Source organism: Rhinichthys klamathensis, unplaced genomic scaffold, assembly GCF_029890125.1.
Source record: "Rhinichthys klamathensis goyatoka isolate OS25496 unplaced genomic scaffold, OSU_Roscu_1.1 h1tg000192l_1, whole genome shotgun sequence".
Taxonomy (NCBI): domain Eukaryota; kingdom Metazoa; phylum Chordata; class Actinopteri; order Cypriniformes; family Leuciscidae; genus Rhinichthys; species Rhinichthys klamathensis.
In genome coordinates this window covers 254746-276161 of record NW_026606718.1, presented here as the reverse complement: position 1 = coordinate 276161, position 21416 = coordinate 254746, and the positions used below count along the sequence as shown (strand labels likewise).

The window sequence follows — 21416 nt, the reverse complement described above, 5'->3', positions numbered from 1 at the left end:
AAACATTAAATCTCCTGTAGTTCTGCAAATGTAAAGTTGTTTAAAAAAAATTAAACTTAATTTCTCCATTTTGTTTACCAGTGTTGTATGCTGAAGAAAAAAAAGTCTGAGAATCCATACTACTTGGCAAAATATTGTCTTCAATATCTTACAGTGTATTTGTTTGGTCTCCGACTCAAATATTGTCATTATAATATTTCACTGTTATTTTAGCAGTTAGTTTGTAAGTTTCATTTTGAAGGGGAAAAAAATGACACTTCAATATTTAGGATTTCCTTTTTATTATAGAGAGGAACAAATGAAATTAAACAAATGGCTCATGATGAATACAGAGAATAGTGAACACATGGCAGATTAGATCAAGTGACAGTAGTGATATATAAAACATTTACATTTATTGAAACTACAATTGTTAGTTGTTACTGTAGTATTGGCAGTGATTAGGATTTAAGAGTTTGAAATACACGCAGCACTGATTTTTAAGAATGCAGTTCACAAAAAAATATATATATATATATATATTTTGAATCCTCATCTGAATTTGTTAAACTTTTTTTTCTTCATATCTGAGATTAAAACAATGGTCTGCCCATGTCAAGGCCATTTTCCTGATGTATTATTTTCTAAAAACAGGCAAACATTTGCTCTGCAAATCAGGATATTCTATGTTGGTGAAACAAAAATATAGAGTGCCAAAAGTTCATTTATTTTCCTTACAATTCAAAATACTATATTTTCAGAGATCTTCTTCATTAAGAGATTTAAAGACACCTTGATGTGTGAGTGAATTATGGTTTGGAGGCACATCTTTGTCTAGTTTGGTGAATTATGTTTCAGTCATGATTATATATATGATTAAAGGCAGTGAGGTCAGGAAGACAAGGTTTTGTATGGGTTGAGCACATGTAAGTTAGCTTTAGGTCACTGTGAGTTTTGAGGTGTACCACACAGAGTAACACAGTTCTGTCACTACAACCGCTGCACACTGCCTCCCTTTGGTTACATTTACACAGTCTTCTGTAAAAATCACACATCACATTCAGTGTTCTCCATCTCCACATACTTTCAAAATTCTTGTCAGTGCTGAGTCCCAAAAAATCCATGGCTATAAGCTGGAATACTTGTGAAGAAACCGGTCGTAGGCGTCGTAAATCGCTTGCCTGGAAGTCAACAATCAAGCATGAAATTCAAAAGTTAATGCATGTATTTAAAATTATTGGACATATGGTTAATTCACATGATTATAAGCAATATGCTACAGTTTAACCACATAATTAACATTGATCACTATTAAAGGAATAATTAACTGAAAAAAAAAATACACCGCAGCATATACCCCAGTGTTCAAATGTTTGATGCTCACCATAGCAGCATTATTACAACCTTTGTTATTATAATCAATTTTGAAAACAGTTGTGCTGCTTAATATTTTTGAGAAAACCATAATAAAAAAAATTCAGGATGAACAAAACATAACAAAAACTTAAAAAAGGATGCAAAACACCATAAAGAATCATGATGAATGTAGTGCATGTGTATATTCAAGTTTTCTGAAGTCATTGCTTGTGAGAAACCTGTTGTTATTCACTAATAATCTTGACTTCCACACTAACTACGTTCATAAGAGAAGCTGGGATTTGTGAACGAATCATTCCTTTGAATTGGACTTTTTCAATGAATTGATGTAGTTTATAAAAACATTCTAAATGTTTCGTTCACTGACTAAATAATATTAGTAAATATTAGTACATTGTGAACTAACTTGACAATGAACAGCTGCATTTTTATTAACTAACATTAACAAAGATTATTAAATACTGAAACAAATGCATTGCTCATTGTAAGTTCATGTTAGCAAATACATTAATTAACGTGAACTAATGAACCTTATCGTAAAGTGTTACCAAAAAGTCATACAGGTTTTGGGTAAAATATCTATTTAAACTCCATGGATATTTCCCTTTTCTAAAAGTTGACTGTGCTTGCTTACCGAAACAGCCTTTGTTTGAAAAGGTAGGCGCTGATGTGACCTCCTTTGAGGTAGCGAACCTCACAGCCAGGCCAGATCTCCTGTAAGCTGCGTACTCCAGTGCGGGGAATATAAGCGTCTTCCTTTGCCTGGACTATAATGATCAGACTGGGATCCACAGGCACTGGAGAAAAAGCATGCAAAAAAGAAAGAGGATCAAACCCAGGAACACAAGCCAAACCATGTGCAAAACAAAACAGATGTAGTACCTGAAAAATTGGCGATGTGTGTGCATTCGTCCATCACTCCCTTCATGAAGCAGAAAGACTCCCGCTGCAGCGACTGCCGCTGGCCGGTCCCGTAGGTGATGTTCTTAGCATGTAGCATGTCCAAATGAGGCCCGCTGCTGCTCACAGCGGATAGCATCTGATCTAGTCCATCTCTCTCTCTTCGCCCCATCAGCAGGGCTGAGTCTGCCGCGTGACCTCCAGTCCCGGGCTGAGAACACGAGGAGCGCTGCCCCATCTGCTGGTCCCTCTCTGGCGAGTGGAGGTCAAGAAGGTCATGGCCAAGATCCAGGTCAGAGAGACTGTCAAAGCTGCCTGGGGCATTTTTTACGAATTCCTGGCCCATACGGAAAGAGTCTGTCTGAAAATCAGGGGTGTGCCAGTGAGTGATTAGTCAAAAATGTTGCACATTCAACATCAGTCATGTGATACATAATGCAAGGAACAAATCATATCTTCCTCTGTGATCTTTTGTGGTGTCCACAAGCTAAATTACAGCAAAACTCTGCCACAGAATAACATACTTACCCCACAATACTCCAGCATACTGATGATTTCTTGCTCATAGACTGTGTGAGCTGCATACTGCTTTTCCAGTTCTCTCCAGTTCACGGCTCGACTTAAAACACCCTGCAGAAGATCAAATGAATAAATGTGATGTTAAGAAAGACACCCAACTTAGTTATTCATGAATGAATGAATGAGTAACACATGGTGACATCTATAGAATCATGTTCTGATGCTATCAATTCACTGACACCGGAATGAAGACGTAAAGTTATTCAAAGCTACAAAGTTCAATAGGTAAGTGACTAATACTGTCTTTATGTCCTGGGAAGTCCCTACATACCAGGGTTATTATAGTTAAACTAAAACCATTTAAAAAAAAATGTGTTACATGCTAAATAAACCCTAATTGAGATAAAATAATATAAGAAAACTTAATTCAGATAATTGCAAAGGCAACATCACTCATTTTTATTTTTATTTGATGTATTAAAATAACGTAAACATAGTTCCTGCAAAAATGAAAATTCAAGTTGTTCCAAACCTGTATGAGTTTCTTTTATTCTGCTGAACACAAAAGAAGATCTTTTGACGTAACCAGACTGTTGACTTCCATAATATTTTTGTCCTATTTGGAAGTCAATGGCTATCGTCAATTGTCTGGTTACCAACATTGTTTAAATGATCTTATTTTTGTGTTCAACAGAAGAAAGGATTGAACTATCCCTTTAAAACTGAAATAAAAAGTGAATAAAATCAATATAGACTAATAAAAAAGGAAATATAAAAATAAAAACTAATTTAAAATATGCGTGAAACTTGAATCTTAGGGTACATTTACATGACAACGATGTACTAAGAACGGAAAAGTTTTTCCTTTGCGTTTTTTGCGTACAGACGACAACGTTGTCAAAATGAACCCCGTTCACACGGACCGGCGAAAACGATTAAAAACGCTGTATTCTGCTGCCAGGCCAGTAGTTGGCGAAGTCAATTTGTAAAGAAACACCACGCGCCTATAGACTGAACACATAATACGCATGCATGCACGTATTACGGAGTATTTTTTAAATAATCCATGCGATCACTCCCGTCCCCGTGTGATAACCAATCCATTTTAAATGAACTCAAATACAATATTTCAACTTTCCACATCCACCCCAGCCCGTTTACCTTCAGGAGTCAGAAGTACCGTGACTACTGTAGGCCGACTGTCCTCGCTTAAATCAGTCAGACGGCGGGCGCGGGCGAGTGGAGGGTGGATCGAGCGGGATTCTTTATTGGTGTCGATTTTCAGTCTCTTTTTAAAGGGGTCATATAATGGTACATCCACTTTTACAAGTTGATTGTACTGAAATGTGTGTTGGCAGTGCCTGTACACAAACATCATAAAATGATAAAAATCCATCCAGTGTTTTTGTTTTAATCTCCTTATATGTTTTCCACTGCCTCAAATCGAGCCGTTCGAGCCTGTGACGTCACACGCTCGGAAGCCCCTCCCACGATTGTTGAATGACAGCGGCGTTTCAACACAGACCCGCCCTCGCTCATGAGGGAGCTGTCAATCATAGTCTGCGCGGACCGGCGCGGTCATTGTTGATATGCTGGAGCACTGTCTATGAGCAGAATGGCGTCTAAGCGATTGTGGTGTTCTGTTCTTGGGTGTAATAACGAACACAGCAGTCATTTTAATGTTCCTAAATCCGAAACGCTGAAGACGCAGTGGCTGAGTTTGTTTTCGAAGGGAATATTCCCCACGAGCAACGTCAATGCTCTCATGTTTGCGCCAATCATTTCACACACCAGACTGCTTTATAAACGAGGAGGGTCAGTATAAAGCTGGTTTTGCTAAGAAGCTGCTCCTGGACCGGTACCAACTATTCGTGTTCCTGCTGAACCTCCAAAATAACTGAAGTGAGTGTAACGTTTTATTAACCTTTAATATTTATATTAATCTTTGCAAATCGCTAGATGCACGCTTCACAATGAATGTGTCTAAGGTTTACACTCAGGGTACATTACGGCATGTTTTCTATGTACGACGTTCTCAATATAATTGATAATCCCACGTCTATAATGAACAACGCGTTATGGTTATTGTGTTACAAACGGTGTACGCACAGCACAGAGAGGCGGGGTGAGCAAAGCTCATTATCATTTAAAGTCATATGCACTGAAACGGCGTGCTGAAAACAGAGCTGTTTTTGACCAGGTAAAATAAGTGTTTTCTTACAATACTAATGAGAATTTTTAATTAAAGTATATTACAAAGTTTTAATTTAGACTCTAAAGAATCATATTAGCTTGTACAAAAATGGCATTATATGACCCCTTTAATCATAGGACTTACGCATCTGTCAATCATCTCCGCTTGCAATTTGGCGAACCCAGCGCTATGATTGGTCGAACTCTTCTTCTTTTGGTGTTGCTTGATTTGAGGACTGCGCGTGCAAAGAGGCGTCACCAGGTTTTTGCGTAGTTTAGAGTGACAAATCGTACCAGCAAACTTTGAGGTCAAAATGCGTGCCCGCTACGCAAAATGCGTACATGTTGGCAGGTCTGGCACGATGACACTTTTACTGCCAAAACGCATTAAAAGTTGAGAAAATGGCCCCTTATATAAAACAAAAAATAGTATTTTTAAAAACTAATAACAATTTCCAGTGTTACTGGAACACTGCTGCATACTTTCACTTTCTTTTTTCATTTTCTGACAAATATAAGCTAAAATGCAGGAGCTTTTCAGCACTAATGCCATTGATGCTTTATCTATGCGTTTTATCATCACTTACATTCTTGTGCTGCCGCAGAGCCGTACATTTCATAAACTTGCTTAATAAGCAGTTATTTCTGGGAGGATTTATAGTTATTGATGATTAAAAGATCACAAATTGCATTCAAAACTAAAAAGTAGACAACTGACTTGATAAATCCAAACTAAATCAAGTTTAAGTTTCTCACCGGAAATTATGATATTGTGGCATCTTAGAAATACAACCAATCCAAAATGACTTGTAGGCAACATTAATACGCCACAATATGATGCTAAAACATAGTTTTATTCTTACTGTGGTAAAAACACTTGAAGCAGTCGTCCAGGATAAACAAGGTATGAGCGGAATTGGTTTGGGCCAGTTGGTTACAGCTAATGATGCCATCTAGGAAGAAATGAGTCAACAAACCAACAGTAGATTTGTGATATGTTATATAGGATATGGAACAGGTTCTTCTAAACACAGTGGATTGAAAACAACATGAAGTAATAAAGTCCGATAATGTAAATGAGGAATGCAGAACCTACATGTCCGCCCATAGAAATGCCAGTCATGCCCAGCGGCCAGAAACCCTCTCGCTCCAGCCAGTGTAACAGCACAGCGGACTCCAGGATCAGTGCTCCACCCATCACAAACAGGTCTGATACGTTCTTCAGACTGGAGCGACTGCAATAAACGCACATCATATACATTGTAATAGTAAACATGAATTGTTCATACTAACGCTCCATATAAAAAAGACATGGACAACAATAGCTTCCACCACAGCTGCTGCCAGTAATCAAACTCACAGTTGGTCTTTAGGTTTCCTGTATCCATGTACAGCTCAGAGTCAAGGAGGTGTCAGATGAGATTTTGATACTAAGAGTCAACATGGCAAACTAATATGTCTATAGTTTAGAATTTTTAAGGATATAATAAGGATTCTCCAACAGAAGAGATGCCATCCCTGATTCTTTAACCATCGGCCTGGCCATTAGTGTTCGCCTTCTCCAGAAAAACTGAAAAAAAATGAAAGAAAAAAACAGAGATGCATCAAATTCAAATAAAACTCTAGCTAATACAAAATAATATTAAATACTAAATACTATTTAATAGTTTTAAAACATTTTAAATAAACATAAAATAACATTTTTTTTTAAAAGATGAACACCCCTAACTTTTGAAGTTTAGTGTATATCGTTTATCCCAAAGAAAAACTTCATAATGCTGAGATTGAACAGAAGCACAGCCAAACAATGGCAGTTTTTGCACACTCACATGGTCTCCTGTTCCAGCCAGGTGAATACAGACTGGTCTGTGCCTCTTCCATTTCTTAGGTACAATGAACTGGAATCTGGTGGTAAAGTTGAAACAAAATGTCTTCATTTGAAAGAACTTTGAATAAAAGCCACACAATAAGTCACATTAATCCTTCGCATTTGCATTCAATGTTTGTGGGTGATTTGTTTTGGCTACCGGGCTTTGACGGACTCGGCTGGCAAGATGCCCGGGACAAAGTGCTCCAGTGGCGATATGAAATGACCGTTGTGAATTTTGCAATCTGATTGATCTTCTACCTTTGGGCACAGCGGTAACACACAGTTAATAGGTCATTATACAATTTTCAATTGTGCTGAATAATATACAGTATATGCATAAACTATAGTTACTATTACTAACAATAATGTCTCTTACTTTGTCAATAAATATTGGGTAGTCCCTCTGTACCAGATCTTTGCACCTCTCCCTGTTGCCAATAATCTTCCGGAACTCAAATATTCTGTAATATCCATAAAGCAATTTAAATTAAACAAGTTAATATCATTAAAGGTGCACTCAGTGGTTTTTTTTTTTTGTTCATTGTCAAACTGGTTGTCAATTTTTATATACACAATTTAGGTGTTTTATTCACTACTATTCATTACCATGATGTGACTGATCATGTACTATTTTACTGCCTGTACAAAAGACTACATGCTCGAAATCTTATTCAAACAAAGTAATTTTTAAGTGTGCATTTTTGGCCCTACACACATTTTTTTACAACAAAAAATAACTGAGTGCATCTTTGCACATTCTATAAGCCATACATCAACAACTATAATGTTTATATCACTGCTAATTATTATTCTAGCATCAATATTTTATAAGTATAAGCTTCTGTATAAGCTTCACCCCACTATCATAAGTGAAGTCATGTGATGCTATTTGTTTTTATTGTTTCTAGTTTACCTTTTCAGGTCCTCTGGCTTCCCCCATCCTTGGATGAAGAGTTTGGTGAGGAGAAGCCTTCTGTACAGAACATCAAGCCGACTCACACCCATTGACAAAAAAACATTCTTCTGCAGAGAACAAAATACACTTAATCAACATAATCCGTCAGTCAGCTTTAGGCTTTACACATTCCAATATATAAGAACTGAGCAGCACAACACACACTTAACAGAACACCGGCTAGACCAGGGCTTTTCAATCATTTAGATGCCACAGACCCCCAAATATGATCATCCCCGTGTCAGGGACCCCATCCTAAAATTTAAAAGGCATCTATCTTTTATAAACACCCAATTTATACACTGAAAATTTTATATTATAAGTGTAGTATTAGTTTCTATTAAGTTACATTATTATATTATTTTTTCTACTCACTATAGTAATGTACTGTTTAATGTATTATTTATTTATTCAATTTTAATCAATTTTTTATTTATTTACATGAATCAAAATGTCTGTTTATTTTAATATAATCTATTTCAAAGATGAATAATTTTTTTTATTTGAATCACATTTGTATTGATTTGTTTGATTTGTTGTTTACTTATTTTAATCACCCCACACCCCCACCCGACCGGACCCCCTGTCACTCTTATGGAGCCCCGGACCCCAGTTTAAAAAACCCATATACAATACAAATTATCTATCACTGGTTATTAAACTTTAGAGGATGTTTTTGACTATTAGAAAAGGATTTTACTCAGTTTCTGAAACAGAACATAAGTTAGACACTGGACATGTCATAACCTCTCATTCATAATGCATGACTATTCAGTAATCACTGATAACTGGACAGTGACACTTCAATAGGTTTGTGTGAAATCTAGAACATTAAAATGCTTATCGGGTTTCTCACATTGCCCCTAAAAGATGACCAGTGTTTGAACATCCCACACTGACTGTCTGTTGTAAGTCTAATCAGCTGTCAGTGATGAAGCTGCAGTAGAGTAAGTTGTATACAAAGTTACTAACTGCTTGTCTCTTCAAGCCCACAAATACTTGAGGATCAAAGTGCGGATCAATGGACGTAAATAAATAAGTATATACCTCGTGCTAAAAGGACGGAGATGTGTGTTTCTCTGAAGAAACTGGATCAGTGCACATGACAGAGGGCGAATTCCATTTGATGGTGCAGCGCCATCCCAGCGTTCAACTCACTGCCGGAAGTAGTAACTCTTCTTCTACGCTCATGATCGGCAGTGGTGTACTCAGTTGCCCCGTTAGATGGGAGTGTTGTACAGGTACATTTTACAGTCGAGCTCTACAAGCAGAAAATCTAGTGTAATTTAAATATAGTAATTTTACTATACTAAAATTATATACTAACTCTATATCATATTCTTATAGGATTCCAACATAAACTAAATGTACACAAATTCCAGCATTATTATTCCTACATATCATTGTTGGACATAAAAAAAAAAAAAAACTTCACTAATTTAAAACGCCTATTGTGCCAGATTGTGCCAGATGCAGTTTCCTACACCATCTCATATATATAAGCTAAAAAAAACAACAACTTATATTTACAATATAAAGCCATTTGTATTAGGAATAGTACATTTACTTCACCATTTTGTAGGCATATTACAATTTGGAACTGATCATTTGATCTTGAGCATCACTTTAATAAGCAGAGTTTGCCACTTCAATTTTTCCCAAGATTACCTCTATCGGTATTTAATAATGTAAATATATCTGCACTGACTGTCTGTAACATGTGGATCCATAAGTATTTTAAAATTTTCGATTATTGTCATTGAAATTGAATTAAATAAATGCGCATCGAGGCTCCGCCCATACACAATAAATTATGCAAAATGTTTGTTAGCACTAAATTCATCACTGTGATGTATTTAGCACGACGTATTCTTTCGCATTTTATTTCTTTGTATTAACTCGATTTTGTAATCTAACTTGCAAAAGTGAATTAGCCTAAGTGTAGGGCTCACTGGATTGTTTTGATGGATCCACTTCTGCTAGAATAACAGTCGAGATGTTTCGACCACAGTTGGCTAAATTAACGTTAGCAGCTACTAGTTTGAGAACTTTATTTGTGGGTGAAACCAGCATTTATCATGGTGGGCTGAGTGCCAAATGGAGGCGCGACATATTAGTCAGGTCACCGAGGATACTATTGGGGAAGAAATAATTAACTCTTTTAATAGTTCTTATCTTTATTCTTAAGATGCAACTTTCTTCGTATACGATAACGTTAGTCCTCTGGAGTCGCGCGCCGCTCCCGGGATAATCTCCAGAGGGGACATTTAAAACTCTCGCTGCTTTTGCTTCATTCGGGTCGCTTCAGAGTGGAAACGTGTGTTCTGTAAGCATGGCAGGCATTCCCAAAGCTTTTACTCATGTGTTAGGCTTTCTAATAACTGTAATCTCAGGATTAGGAGCCAACTCTCTGCAGCAGATTTTCATAAAGGATATCGTGGCTGTTTACGGAAAAAACGGTTCACTGGATCTCAATGGCATTAACAGTTTATTGAAGACAATTGTGCAAGACAAGCCCTTGGATCCGAACATTCCTCCGCATGCTCAGGTAATATGGTCACTTTAACTTGAGTTAGGCCTACCAAACACTATTTACTAAACTTTTAAAGAACATTTGACATTTTATTTTCTGGCATTTGATTATACCACACATTTTGAGAGCACGAATACAGAAAAACAAGTGAAACATAGATATTCACACTGTTTAATAGGATTAGTCTCGTCGTTCTTTATTATGGCCTTATTTCATTGACTTGTGACCCTGTTTATTAGTGTGTGTCCGGAGAAGATATTCTGGTGCATTATGGGCTTCAGAACCTCTCTCATCTAACAGAGGAGCATCTGGTCACTGTGTGCCCGGCTCTGCTCAACCAAGCAGTGCTGCCACCCTGTTCAACAGAACCTCCCGTCCTCACTGATCCCACAGAACTTCACGGTGAGTCTTCTTACATGTGCTGAAGAACCTGGATCAGTACACAGTACACACACACACACACACACACATGACAGAGGGTGAATTCCATATGATGGTGCAGCGCTATCAAAGACCTTTCTCCTGATGTAAACCAGCTTATTGTAGATTTTGAATCCTGAAAGCAGAGAATGATGGGATGGATGTGCCACATGAAATAAAGTTGTAGGCCCTACACTTTTTATCTTAAATTATAATCATGTCAATTAAAGTAGTTTTCCCCTCTCAATTCTCATTAACGTAATGCAAAACAATCTTGGGGAAAAAGTATACATTTAAAATATTTTCTAATTTGTATTAGGACTATTTTTTTATCATGCTATTTGAATAAAACACTGCATAGGTTTTACAATAAAACATTAAACATTTTCTGTATGAAAATCAGAGTTGAGAATAATGGCAATTTCATGGCAATTACTTTGTCACAAAGCAAAAATCTTTCCTTATGCAAAACACAACTTCTAATTAACTTAGACATAAAAATGATATATTACCGGTATTTAAACTAGTATTTTTAAAAGTACTATTTTTGTACTGACTTTAAAAGAACGATGCATGACAATAGTTTGTACAATAATTGATTAAAATGTACTGTATTACAGTCATGAAAATCACCATTGAGAACAATGGCAATTTCAGACAATTGTGTTTAATTGTCTTACATATAATGTTACAAATCTTTCTTTATGAAAAATAAAAATTCTCACAAACATAAAAATGAAATAAATACATTTAGTTTAAAAATAAAAATAGCACTGTATAACAATAATTTTTATTATAAAATAAAAAATGCACCTTATAACAGTAATGAAAATCCAATGTCAATTACATACAACTGTTTAATTGTCTTAAAAATTAAAGAAAACACAATTTTCTTTATGTAATCTAGTCTCATAGATAAAAGATAAAAAATAATGGCTAACACTTTACAATAAGGTCCCATTATTTTATGCATTAACTAACAATGAGCAACACATTTGTTACAGTATTTATTATTCTTTGTTAATGTTAGTAAATAAAAAATCCTCTTCATTGTTAGTTCATGTTAGTCCCGTCTATTCAATATGAACATACAACTTTTGATTTCAATAATATATTAGTAAATGTTGAAATTAATTTCAATTTAGATTAATAAATTCTTTAGATTGTTTTTATATAATTTGAAAATAATTATAATGTTGTGTAGTCTATAATAGACAGAGTAATTTTACTCATTGAGAGATAGACTGTATTTGTGAGGGAATACTCATCTCTTCATTTTATTGGAGCCTTACACACATTTATACTGTAATACACTAAAAATGCACTGTATTACAGTTATGAAAATCACAATTGAGAATAATGGCAATTACAGAACATTTTTTAATTGTCTTCAAAATAATGTCACAAAGCAAAAATCTTTCTTTACACAAAGCATTTTCTTTCTCTTTTTTAGAGACTAGAATGAAAAATGATGTACCTTTCTGTATAACTTGAACTGTGAGAGCTCTCACCTTTCCTTCTGCATATAGTATGGGGATATGGCTTCTTGGCTGTTACCATCATTAATCTGGCCTCACTGCTGGGTCTGGCTCTTGTTCCTGTCACTAAAAAGCCCTACTTCCCCAAGGTGCTCACCTACTTCATTGGTCTGGCTGTTGGCACACTCTTCTCCAATGCTGCTCTCCAACTTATACCCGAGGTGAAATGCTTTTTTCATTTTTCAGTTTATTTCATTTACATCAGAAGCTTTCTTCATGTCATTTAGGTCAGTCCTCTAGGAGGTTGTTGAAGGTCAAATTGGTGGTATTGTATGAGTGTGAACCAACACTAGTTCACATCTTTAATTATCAGCACAATGATGCTGATGCAGATTATTTAAAGTGATTTCATAATAAAATGCTCTTTGAACTGGACTCATTCATTCCAGACATTTGTATTTTCCTGAAGAGTGCAGATGTTTCTTGATATGTGATGGCATGATCGTTGCATGACGTGATATTTGTTTTGCACTGATTAGATGTTGTAATATTTATTTTGGGTTTACGTTTTAACTTTGAACTAATAACATGCATGTTCACATGGGGAAAGCTGGATATCTGGCTTAACTTGTTTAAAGACTCATGATTACATGATTGATTCCTGATTGAACAGGCCTTTGGGTTTGACCCAAAAGCAGACGGTTACGTCCTCCAAGCTGTTGGGATCTTTGGTGGATTCTATGCGCTGTACTTCACTGAAAAAATCCTGAGGATGCTCCTCAAACCAGGACATGAGGTAGGTAGGTTCATCTCAGCATAATGAGGACTCAACAGAACTCAATTGGTTCTTTTCATTCCTTGTATAATTCAAACTAATAAATAAAAGCAGTAAAACATTATTACAAGTCTCTCTGGAATACTTGTTTCTGATTAGTCAGTCACATACCCACAGCATTCTGTTGTCAAATTTTTTCTTATGTAATAAAATAATTAAACTCAAATCAGTATATCATATTCTACGAATACAGTAGTTGCATAGTGAGCAGGACAAGGTACAGTCAGCTGGCCATTATCGCTGAATCAACTTCAGGGTGATATAAAGTTTATTTTGTCATTATGACCTGTTGACTATATTATCTCATTAATATGCATGTAATCTGCAAGAAAAGTGGCAGCGCTCAATGTTGTATAAAAGCATGTATGTTCTTTAAAATTGTATACGGTAATCATACGATTAATTTAATCCTATCTGCTTCGGTACCTCAGCACGGACACGGACACAGTCACTTCCTCCCCTCAGAGAGTGTCCAACAGAACGGCGTCATCATTGCGGCCGACTCTGATTTCAGCTTTGCCAGCGGCGACAAAGCCAGCATAACCACTGACCCCCCAGTGGAACAGGTACAACTGGTCACATCTCACAAAAAACACAAACAGTTCTAAGAGATATGCGATTTACCTAAATATATCTGCAAGTTGCATAAACGTTATAAAACAGCTAATGGTTTGGAGGGGGGGGAAACGACAATTCTGATTCATTCGCACATGAAATGAAGTAAATGTGAATGTACTATAGTAAAACAAAACTACATTTTTATATTTTGCAAGTGGCGCTTGTAAAACACGCTAACAGGATGCCAGGACGTTGCTTTGTGGTTACTAGGGTGTTCTAGATGGTTGCTTACTGAGTCAACTAAATAATAGCTATAATATAAAAAGGATATAATATGTACACTACCATTCAAAAGTTTGGGGTCAGTAAAACATTTTTGGTTACACTTTATTCTGATGCTCCCTTTAAGACATTCTGTTTACCTAACATGTCAACTCTTAGAGTATTAGTCAAGTATTAGTAGACTATTAAGGGTAGGATTATGGTTAGTATGTAGTTGCAAAGTTACTTATAGTCAGTAGAATGTCTGTTAGTGGAGCATATAAAGTGTTATCAGATATTAAGCAGACGACTAATACTCTACTGACAGTTAGTTGACAGGTAGGTGCAACATAAATTATACTCAACACTGCAGAATGTCTGTAGGTGACCATCAAAATAAAGTTACCTTTTTTATTTTGAAAGAAAAATAATACTTTTGTTCAGTGAGAATGCATTCAATTGATTAAAAGTGACTGTAAAGACAGTCATAATGTTACAAATGATCTGTTCTTTGAACTTTTTTTTTATTCATCTAAGAATTCGAAATAAAATGGCTTGAAAAGAAATTATCAAATGTAACTGTTTCAATAGCACTGATTTCTTATTTTATTGATTTCTTAAGGATCATGTGACAATGAAGACTGATGCTGGAAACTCAGCTTTGCCATCGCAGAAATGAATAATTTTTAAAAAATATATTAAGATTGAAACCTGTTCTTTGAAATTGTAGTAATATTTCACAATATTACTGTCACAGTGTCTGGTTGTGTTCCCTTGTTCGTCACTAGAGGTCCTCGTTATCACGGTGTCCTTCACTATTGACTTCATTTCCCAGCATTCTGTCTGTTAGATGTCACCACTTCCTTGGTCGGTTTTCTTGTTGGTTTGTGTTTTGTTTTCATGTTTGGATTGATTATTTGGATTTTGACCCCTGCCTGGAAGACTACGATTTGGATTACCCTTATATTAATAAACTGCTGCAATTGGATCTTCTGTCCCGTGTGTGTCGTGACAGAACGACTCCGTCAACTCTGATCCAGCGGTATGTTTTTTAATATCTCTTCCCCAGCCACCGAGCGGGAGAGAAGGGAATTTTTTAAGGGGACCCGGTTGGTCAAGTTTCGCGGGACCCGTGGAGGTCACAGAGGAGGATGTAGTCGGGAGATGATCCCGGTTCCGGGGGTCCGGAGAAGGAGAAGGAAGAGACACAGCCCGTCGGCCCAGTCAGAGACTGTTCACGTCCCGTCTGCCCAGTCAGAGACTGTTCACGTCCCGTCTGCCCAGTCAGAGACTGTTCACGTCACGTCTGCCCAGTCAGAGATTGTTCACGTCCCGTCTGCCCAGCCAGAGACGGTTCACGTCCCGTCTGCCCAGCCAGAGACGGTTCACGTCCCGTCTGCCCAGCCAGAGACTGTTCACGTCCCGTCTGCCCAGCCAGAGACTGTTCACTTCCCGTCTGCCCAGCCAGAGACTGTTCACTTCCCGTCTGCCCAGCCAGAGACTGTTCACGTCCCGTCTGCCCAGCCAGAGACTGTTCACGTCCCGTCTGCCCAGCCAGAGACTGTTCACTTCCCGTCTGCCCAGCCAGAGACTGTTCACTTCCCGTCTGCCCAGCCAGAGACTGTTCACGTCCCGTCTGCCCAGCCAGAGACTGTTCACTTCCCGTCTGCCCAGCCAGAGACTGTTCACGTCCCGTCTGCCCAGCCAGAGACTGTTCACGTCCCGTCTGCCTTCATGGACCTGGACTATCTGGAGCGGCTCGGAACCTGGACATGCCTGTGTCCGCTTTTCCAGAGCCAGTGCCTGTTCCAGAGCCGGAGGCAGAGCCAGTGTCTGTTCCTGAGCCTGTCTGTTCCTGAGCCGGTGTCTGTTCCTGAGCCGGTGTCTGATCCTGAGCCGGTGTCTGTTCCAGAGCCGGTGTCTGTTCCAGAGCCGGTGTCTGTTCCAGAGCCGGTATCTGATCCTGAGCTGGTGTCTGATCCTGAGCCGGTGTCTGATCCTGAGCCGGTGTCTGATCCTGAGCCGGTGTCTGATCCTGAGCCGGTGTCTGATCCTGAGCCGGTGTCGCCGGTGTCTGATCCTGAGCCGGTGTCGCCAGTGTCTGATCCTGAGCCGGTGTCTGATCCTGAGCCGGTGTCTGATCCTGAGCCGGTGTCTGATCCCGAGCCGGTGTCGCCGGTGTCTGATCCTGAGCCGGTGTCGCCAGTGTCTGATCCTGAGCCGGTGTCTGATCCTGAGCCGGTGTCGCCGGTGTCTGATCCTGAGCCGGTGTCTGATCCTGAGCCGGTGTCGCTGGTGTCTGATCCTGAGCCGGTGTCGCCGGTGTCTGATCCTGAGCCGGTGTCTGATCCTGAGCCGGTGTCTGATCCTGAGCCGGTGTCGCCGGTGTCTGATCCTGAGCCGGTGTCGCTGGTGTCTGATCCTGAGCCGGTGTCTGATCCTGAGCCGGTGTCGCCGGTGTCTGATACTGAGCCGGTGTCTGGTCCCAAGCCGGTGTCTGGTCCCGAGCCGGTGTCTGGTCCCGAGCCGGTGTCTGGTCCCGAGAGGGCATCACCGCCCTGGCCGCCCGAGGGGTCTGCTCCGCCCTGGCCGCCCGAGGGGTCTTCACCGCCCTGGCCGCCCGAGGGACTCTGTGTTTCGCCCTGGATGCCCGATAGACTCTCTGTTTTGCCCTGGTCCCCGGTTAAGCCCTCACCCCTTGTTCCTGTCTCCCTTCATGGACCTGGCCCACCATCCCTCCCCCTGATCCTCCACCGTTCCACCTCCCTCCTGAACTCTTGTGTCGTGTTTTAGTGTTGTCGTGGAGCGTCTGGTAGCCGCTCCGTAGAGGGGGGGGTTATGTCACAGTGTCTGGTTGTGTTCCCTTGTTCGTCACTAGAGGTCCTTGTTATCACGGTGTCCTTCACTATTGACTTCATTTCCCAGCATTCTGTCTGTTAGATGTCACCACTTCCTTGGTCGGTTTTCTTGTTGGTTTGTGTTTTGTTTTCATGTTTGGTTTGATTATTTGGATTTTGACCCCTGCCTGGAAGACTACGATTGGGATTACCCTTATATTAATAAACTGCTGCAATTGGATCTTCTGTCCCGTGTGTCGTGACAATTACTGTTTTTATTTTTGATCAAATAAATGCAGCCATGGAGAGCATAAGAGACTTCTTTAAAAAACATTTAAAAAAATCATACCAACCCCAAGCTTTTGAATGGTAGTGTATGACAGAAATATAAAATATCATAAATATGATATAAATAGGTCAGCCATTCCTATGTGAAAGGAAACTAAAACTAGTGAATTTTCTGTGATGCTTGTCCATGCAAAAACAGGATGCCAATGTGTATCTTTGCAGTTGCTAAGGTGTTCAGAGTAGTTGTTAGCACATTGCTATTCGTTGCATACTCTAATAGAGCCCAACTGCTGTATAAATGGCTCAGGAACCTCCTTCAGTGTAAGTCTGTAGGGTTTTGTGCCCACTTTTGTGCAACAGTCTCCTCAACAAGCCGTATGATTTGAGGTAACATTCATGTCTGCAGCACAAACAGTGCAGGACAAGTTACTTATGCCTTAAAGTTAAATACTGATTGGCTTAGCAAACAAACACCTCTAATTACTGTACATTTCATCTACAAAAAAGACTGTTTGATTATCGCAGCGGTAACCAATTTATGATTACATGAAGGTGTCTGCAATTATCAAATAAAGATAAATGCTAATTATTTGTCATAACAACCAGGCTATTACATTATTAAAGGGATAGCTCACCCAAATCAAATCTCACCCTCAAGTCATCCTAAGTGTATAGGACTTTTTCTTTCAAACGAATACAATCGGAGTTATATTAAAAAATGTCCTGGCTCTTCCAAGCTTTATAATGGCAGTGGATGGGTGTTTCTGTTTTGAAGTCCATAAAAGTGCATCCATCCATTATAAAAGTGCTCCACACGGCTCCGGGGGTTAATAAAGGACTTCTAAAGGGAAGTGATGCGTTTGTGTAAGAAAAATAATCATATTTAACATGTTACAAAATAAAATTCTAGCTTCCGGCCATACGCAGTCTACTTGCGGCTAAAGCGCAACTTGTGACGTCGGAAGTAGCGTAGTGCGTCATGGCTAGCGTAAATATCAGCAGTACGTCACATTACTCGCATAAGTTGCGTTTAGACTAGTGGAATCCGTATGTTCGTTTTGCCGGAAGTTAGTTATTTTACTTTATAAAGTTTTAAATATGGATATTTTTCTTACACAAACTCATCGCTTTGCTTCAGAAGGCCTTTGTTAACCCCCGGAGCCGTGTTGAGTTCTTTTATGATGGATGGATGCACTTTTATGGACTTTAAAACAGACACAGCCATCATAAAGCTTGGAAGAGCCAGGACATTTTTTTAATATAACTCCGATTATATTCGTCCGAAAGAAGAATGTCATATACACCTAGGATGACTTGAGGGTGAGTAAATCATGGGCTAATTTTAATTTTTGAGTGAACTATCCCTTTAAGTGTAACATCAGACTGTAGTCAATGGTTAAACCAGATTCCTGGGTCATGTGATAACAGTTGTCCTTCAGCGGGATCCAGTACAGTTCTTTGAATGCTTTCAATCATGTATGTAACATGTAACACACACACACAAAAAAAAAAAATCCTCAACCCTGCAAGGGTTCAACCCTTTTTTTCGAGGGTTTTGAGTTTTAAAATGCAGTTTTTTGGTACAAAATTAAGTAGTACATAGTGTACAGGTCAGTGCAACTTACAGTCCAGCCGTAGAGACACACACAGCTGTGTTTACTTTCATCTGTCACAGCTGCCAGCAGAAACAAGATTGTCTTCTGACCTTTGACCCTAAATCACGAGCACCATGTAATTGGGATCGTCATCTCGACCCTGTAACAATACAAAAAGTTAGACCTCGGGGCTAAAAGTAAATAGTATTTGAAATATGAACCCAAGCTCAAGAGGGTACAGTAATGTTGTTAGAGAAGAGAATGAGGTTTTAATTCAGATGTGAATGTGTTTGCAGGGGTCTTGCAGATGGCTCAGAGGAAGACGGCTGTCCAGCGTGAAGACGGTGGCATGGATGATTTCCCTGAGCGATGCTCTACACAACTTCATTGACGGACTGGCCATCGGCGCCTCGTTCACGGTGTCTGTTCTCAATGGCTTTAGCACCTCTATCGCTATCGTCTGTGAGGAATTCCCTCACGAGCTGGGTAAGAGTAATACAGGGATTCAACAACAATTTTTCCACCTGGAAAAACTTTCAGTTGTGAGTGCTCTGATTCAGTTGTCAACTACTGCCCTTTGAACGTTGACCTTCGCTAAAGGTTTATGGGAAAAACATGCGAGGCACATTTGCGCTCTGTCTCCCCCTGTAGGCGACTTCATTATCCTGCTGAACGCAGGGTTGAGCATTCCACAGGCCGTGTTCTTCAACCTGCTGTCTGCGATGTCCTGCTACGTGGGCCTGGTCCTGGGAATCTTGTTGGGAAACGCTTTTGCCCCCAACATCATCTTTGCCTTCGCTGGTGGCATGTTCCTTTACATATCCTTGGCTGATATGGTAAGAGCAGTGTGGGTTAGTAAATACAGTGCATAATATTTCACCACATTTCATTTTTGGATTGTCTTCTTGGCGCATTAAAAAACATACACTACTGTTCAAAAGTTTGGGGTCAGTATGAATTTTTTTTATTTTTAAGAAAATACTTTTTATTAAATCAAGCCACAGAAAAGACAAGTCTTGTTTTCTGCAGAAAAAAAAAGAAAAATCAAAATGAAGAGTTTTTGCTTGGAAAAAAAAAAGGAAAAACTTTTTCCTTTTTTTCCCTCATTGGCAGATATCATTTCTTGTTTTAAGCAAAACTCACTTAATTTTGGTCAGAAAACAAGACTTAATAGTAAAGTAAATGATTTTGATTTATTTATTTTTTTAGATATGTGTACTGGAAAACAAAACAAAAATTCTAAGAATTTTTTTGACAGTAAAACAAATGCTATTTCTTTGAAATTCTGTTTATAAAATAGAAAATTGTAACTTTAAACAAAATTACTAAGCAGCACAATTGTTTTCAACATTGATAATAATATGACATGTTTCTTGAGCATCAAATCAGCATATTAGAATGATTTCTGAAGGATCATGTGAGACTAAAGACTGGAGTAATGATGCTGAAAATTCAGCTATGCCAATAATATTTTATAATCTTACAGTTTATACTGTAGTTCTGATCAAATAAGTGCTGCCTTGGAGAGCATAAGAGACTTCAAAAAAAAAAAAAAAAAAAAAAAAAACATTTAAAAAAAGTCTGTCTTAAACTTTTGACCAGTAGAGTATTTCAATGCTAACATTTTTACTTAGCAAATAGATTTTGGTGCATGTTTTGAGTTAAATAAGCAACAATATGTTACTATTTTACAAATAATTTTTGGACTTATACTGACACCTAGAGGTGTGGAGGCAGCATTGAAAGTAGTTTTTGGTTTACAGATGCATAAGAGAAACGCACTGTTCATAGTGTGCCACAGATAATACATTCAGTGACCGATAATAGTGGTGTTAAAAAGATAAAAGTGTGCCGTGTCAGATTGGCCATGTCTCCAAAATGGCCACCCCCATGATGTGACCCGCTCCAAGTAAAATAAAACAGCTTTTATTAGGCTAGTCAAATGACTTCATCGTATGTGAGCTTAGATGATTTTAAACCTAGAAGTATTCATTTATTATGGGGTAAAATCTTTTTGAGGGAACAAAATGACTTTGGCTCCACTTCCGATCACTAAACGGAACATAAATCTGTTTTAGCGGCGCAAATACTGAATCCTCTTTCTCCCTCTCACCTAGTTGCCTGAAATGAACATGATTGCCAGTGAACAAGTGCGGAGCACGAAGGACGATATCGTTTTTTTCGCAATCCAGAATGCTGGAATACTGACAGGATTTACCTTGATTCTTCTCATCACAATGTTTTGTGGGAATATTAGCCTGGGCTAATGTCCGTTTCATTCTGTGCACTTCCCATTCCAGATGATACTCTCATTTAAGCTATTTATTTGAGAAAAAACTACTTTATACTATTTTTAAAATCATTTGTACTGAGGAAACTTGAAATCATTAGGTGTAAAGTAATTTGATTTGTATAAGCTGATTATTCTCAAAATGTACAAGTCTAACCATTGTATACTGCTGTAAATAAACTGTACTGACCTACTAATCATGTTTTGTAGAAAAGATTAATTTTTGGTCCATTTGGTGCTAACTGAATGAACAAGTTTGTTACTTTGTACAATAGGAACTTCTAATATCATGCAAAATAAAAACAGAACAGAACTGTATTAAAAAGTCCAAATTTATGTCTTTTTTTCTCATTGGACACATCCATCTGTTATACAGCTGATTGATATATCTATACATTTAGTTATTTAATATTCATTTAACACAATGTACACTTAAAAACATCTTTAAAACCATACAATCAGTGCAATATCTTTACAGACCAAATTAAAAACATATTCTCTTCAAAAATATACATCTATATAGATCTC

At 38.3% G+C, this 21416-nt stretch overlaps 2 protein-coding genes across 3 annotated transcripts; one reads left to right on the top strand and one right to left on the bottom strand.

Moving 5' to 3' along the window:
* Nucleotides 1–861: 861 nt before the first annotated feature.
* abhd18 (abhydrolase domain containing 18) lies at nucleotides 862–8991 on the bottom strand. The gene is made up of 13 exons (XM_056262375.1): nucleotides 8841–8991; nucleotides 7752–7861; nucleotides 7215–7299; nucleotides 6996–7096; nucleotides 6798–6873; nucleotides 6454–6538; nucleotides 6329–6356; nucleotides 6065–6203; nucleotides 5832–5921; nucleotides 2785–2886; nucleotides 2239–2617; nucleotides 1991–2153; nucleotides 862–1160 (listed from the first exon to the last, which is right to left on the bottom strand). Exons 2-13 carry the CDS (start codon nucleotides 7841–7843, stop codon nucleotides 1106–1108), a joined length of 1395 nt encoding a protein of 464 aa, XP_056118350.1. The 5' UTR covers nucleotides 7844–7861; nucleotides 8841–8991; the 3' UTR covers nucleotides 862–1105.
* Nucleotides 8992–9852: 861 nt separating this feature from the next.
* On the top strand, nucleotides 9853–21206 carry LOC130095642 (metal cation symporter ZIP8). Of its 2 annotated transcripts, none has more exons than XM_056262374.1 (8): nucleotides 9853–10341; nucleotides 10566–10728; nucleotides 12276–12445; nucleotides 12898–13020; nucleotides 13497–13625; nucleotides 18895–19084; nucleotides 19250–19434; nucleotides 20716–21206. In XM_056262374.1, exons 1-8 carry the CDS (start codon nucleotides 10126–10128, stop codon nucleotides 20863–20865), a joined length of 1326 nt encoding a protein of 441 aa, XP_056118349.1. In that variant the 5' UTR covers nucleotides 9853–10125; the 3' UTR covers nucleotides 20866–21206. The 2 variants fall into 2 exon arrangements, with proteins under 2 accessions (XP_056118349.1, XP_056118348.1); XM_056262373.1 differs by having other exon boundaries at nucleotides 13491–13625.
* The last annotated feature ends 210 nt before the right edge of the window (nucleotides 21207–21416 follow it).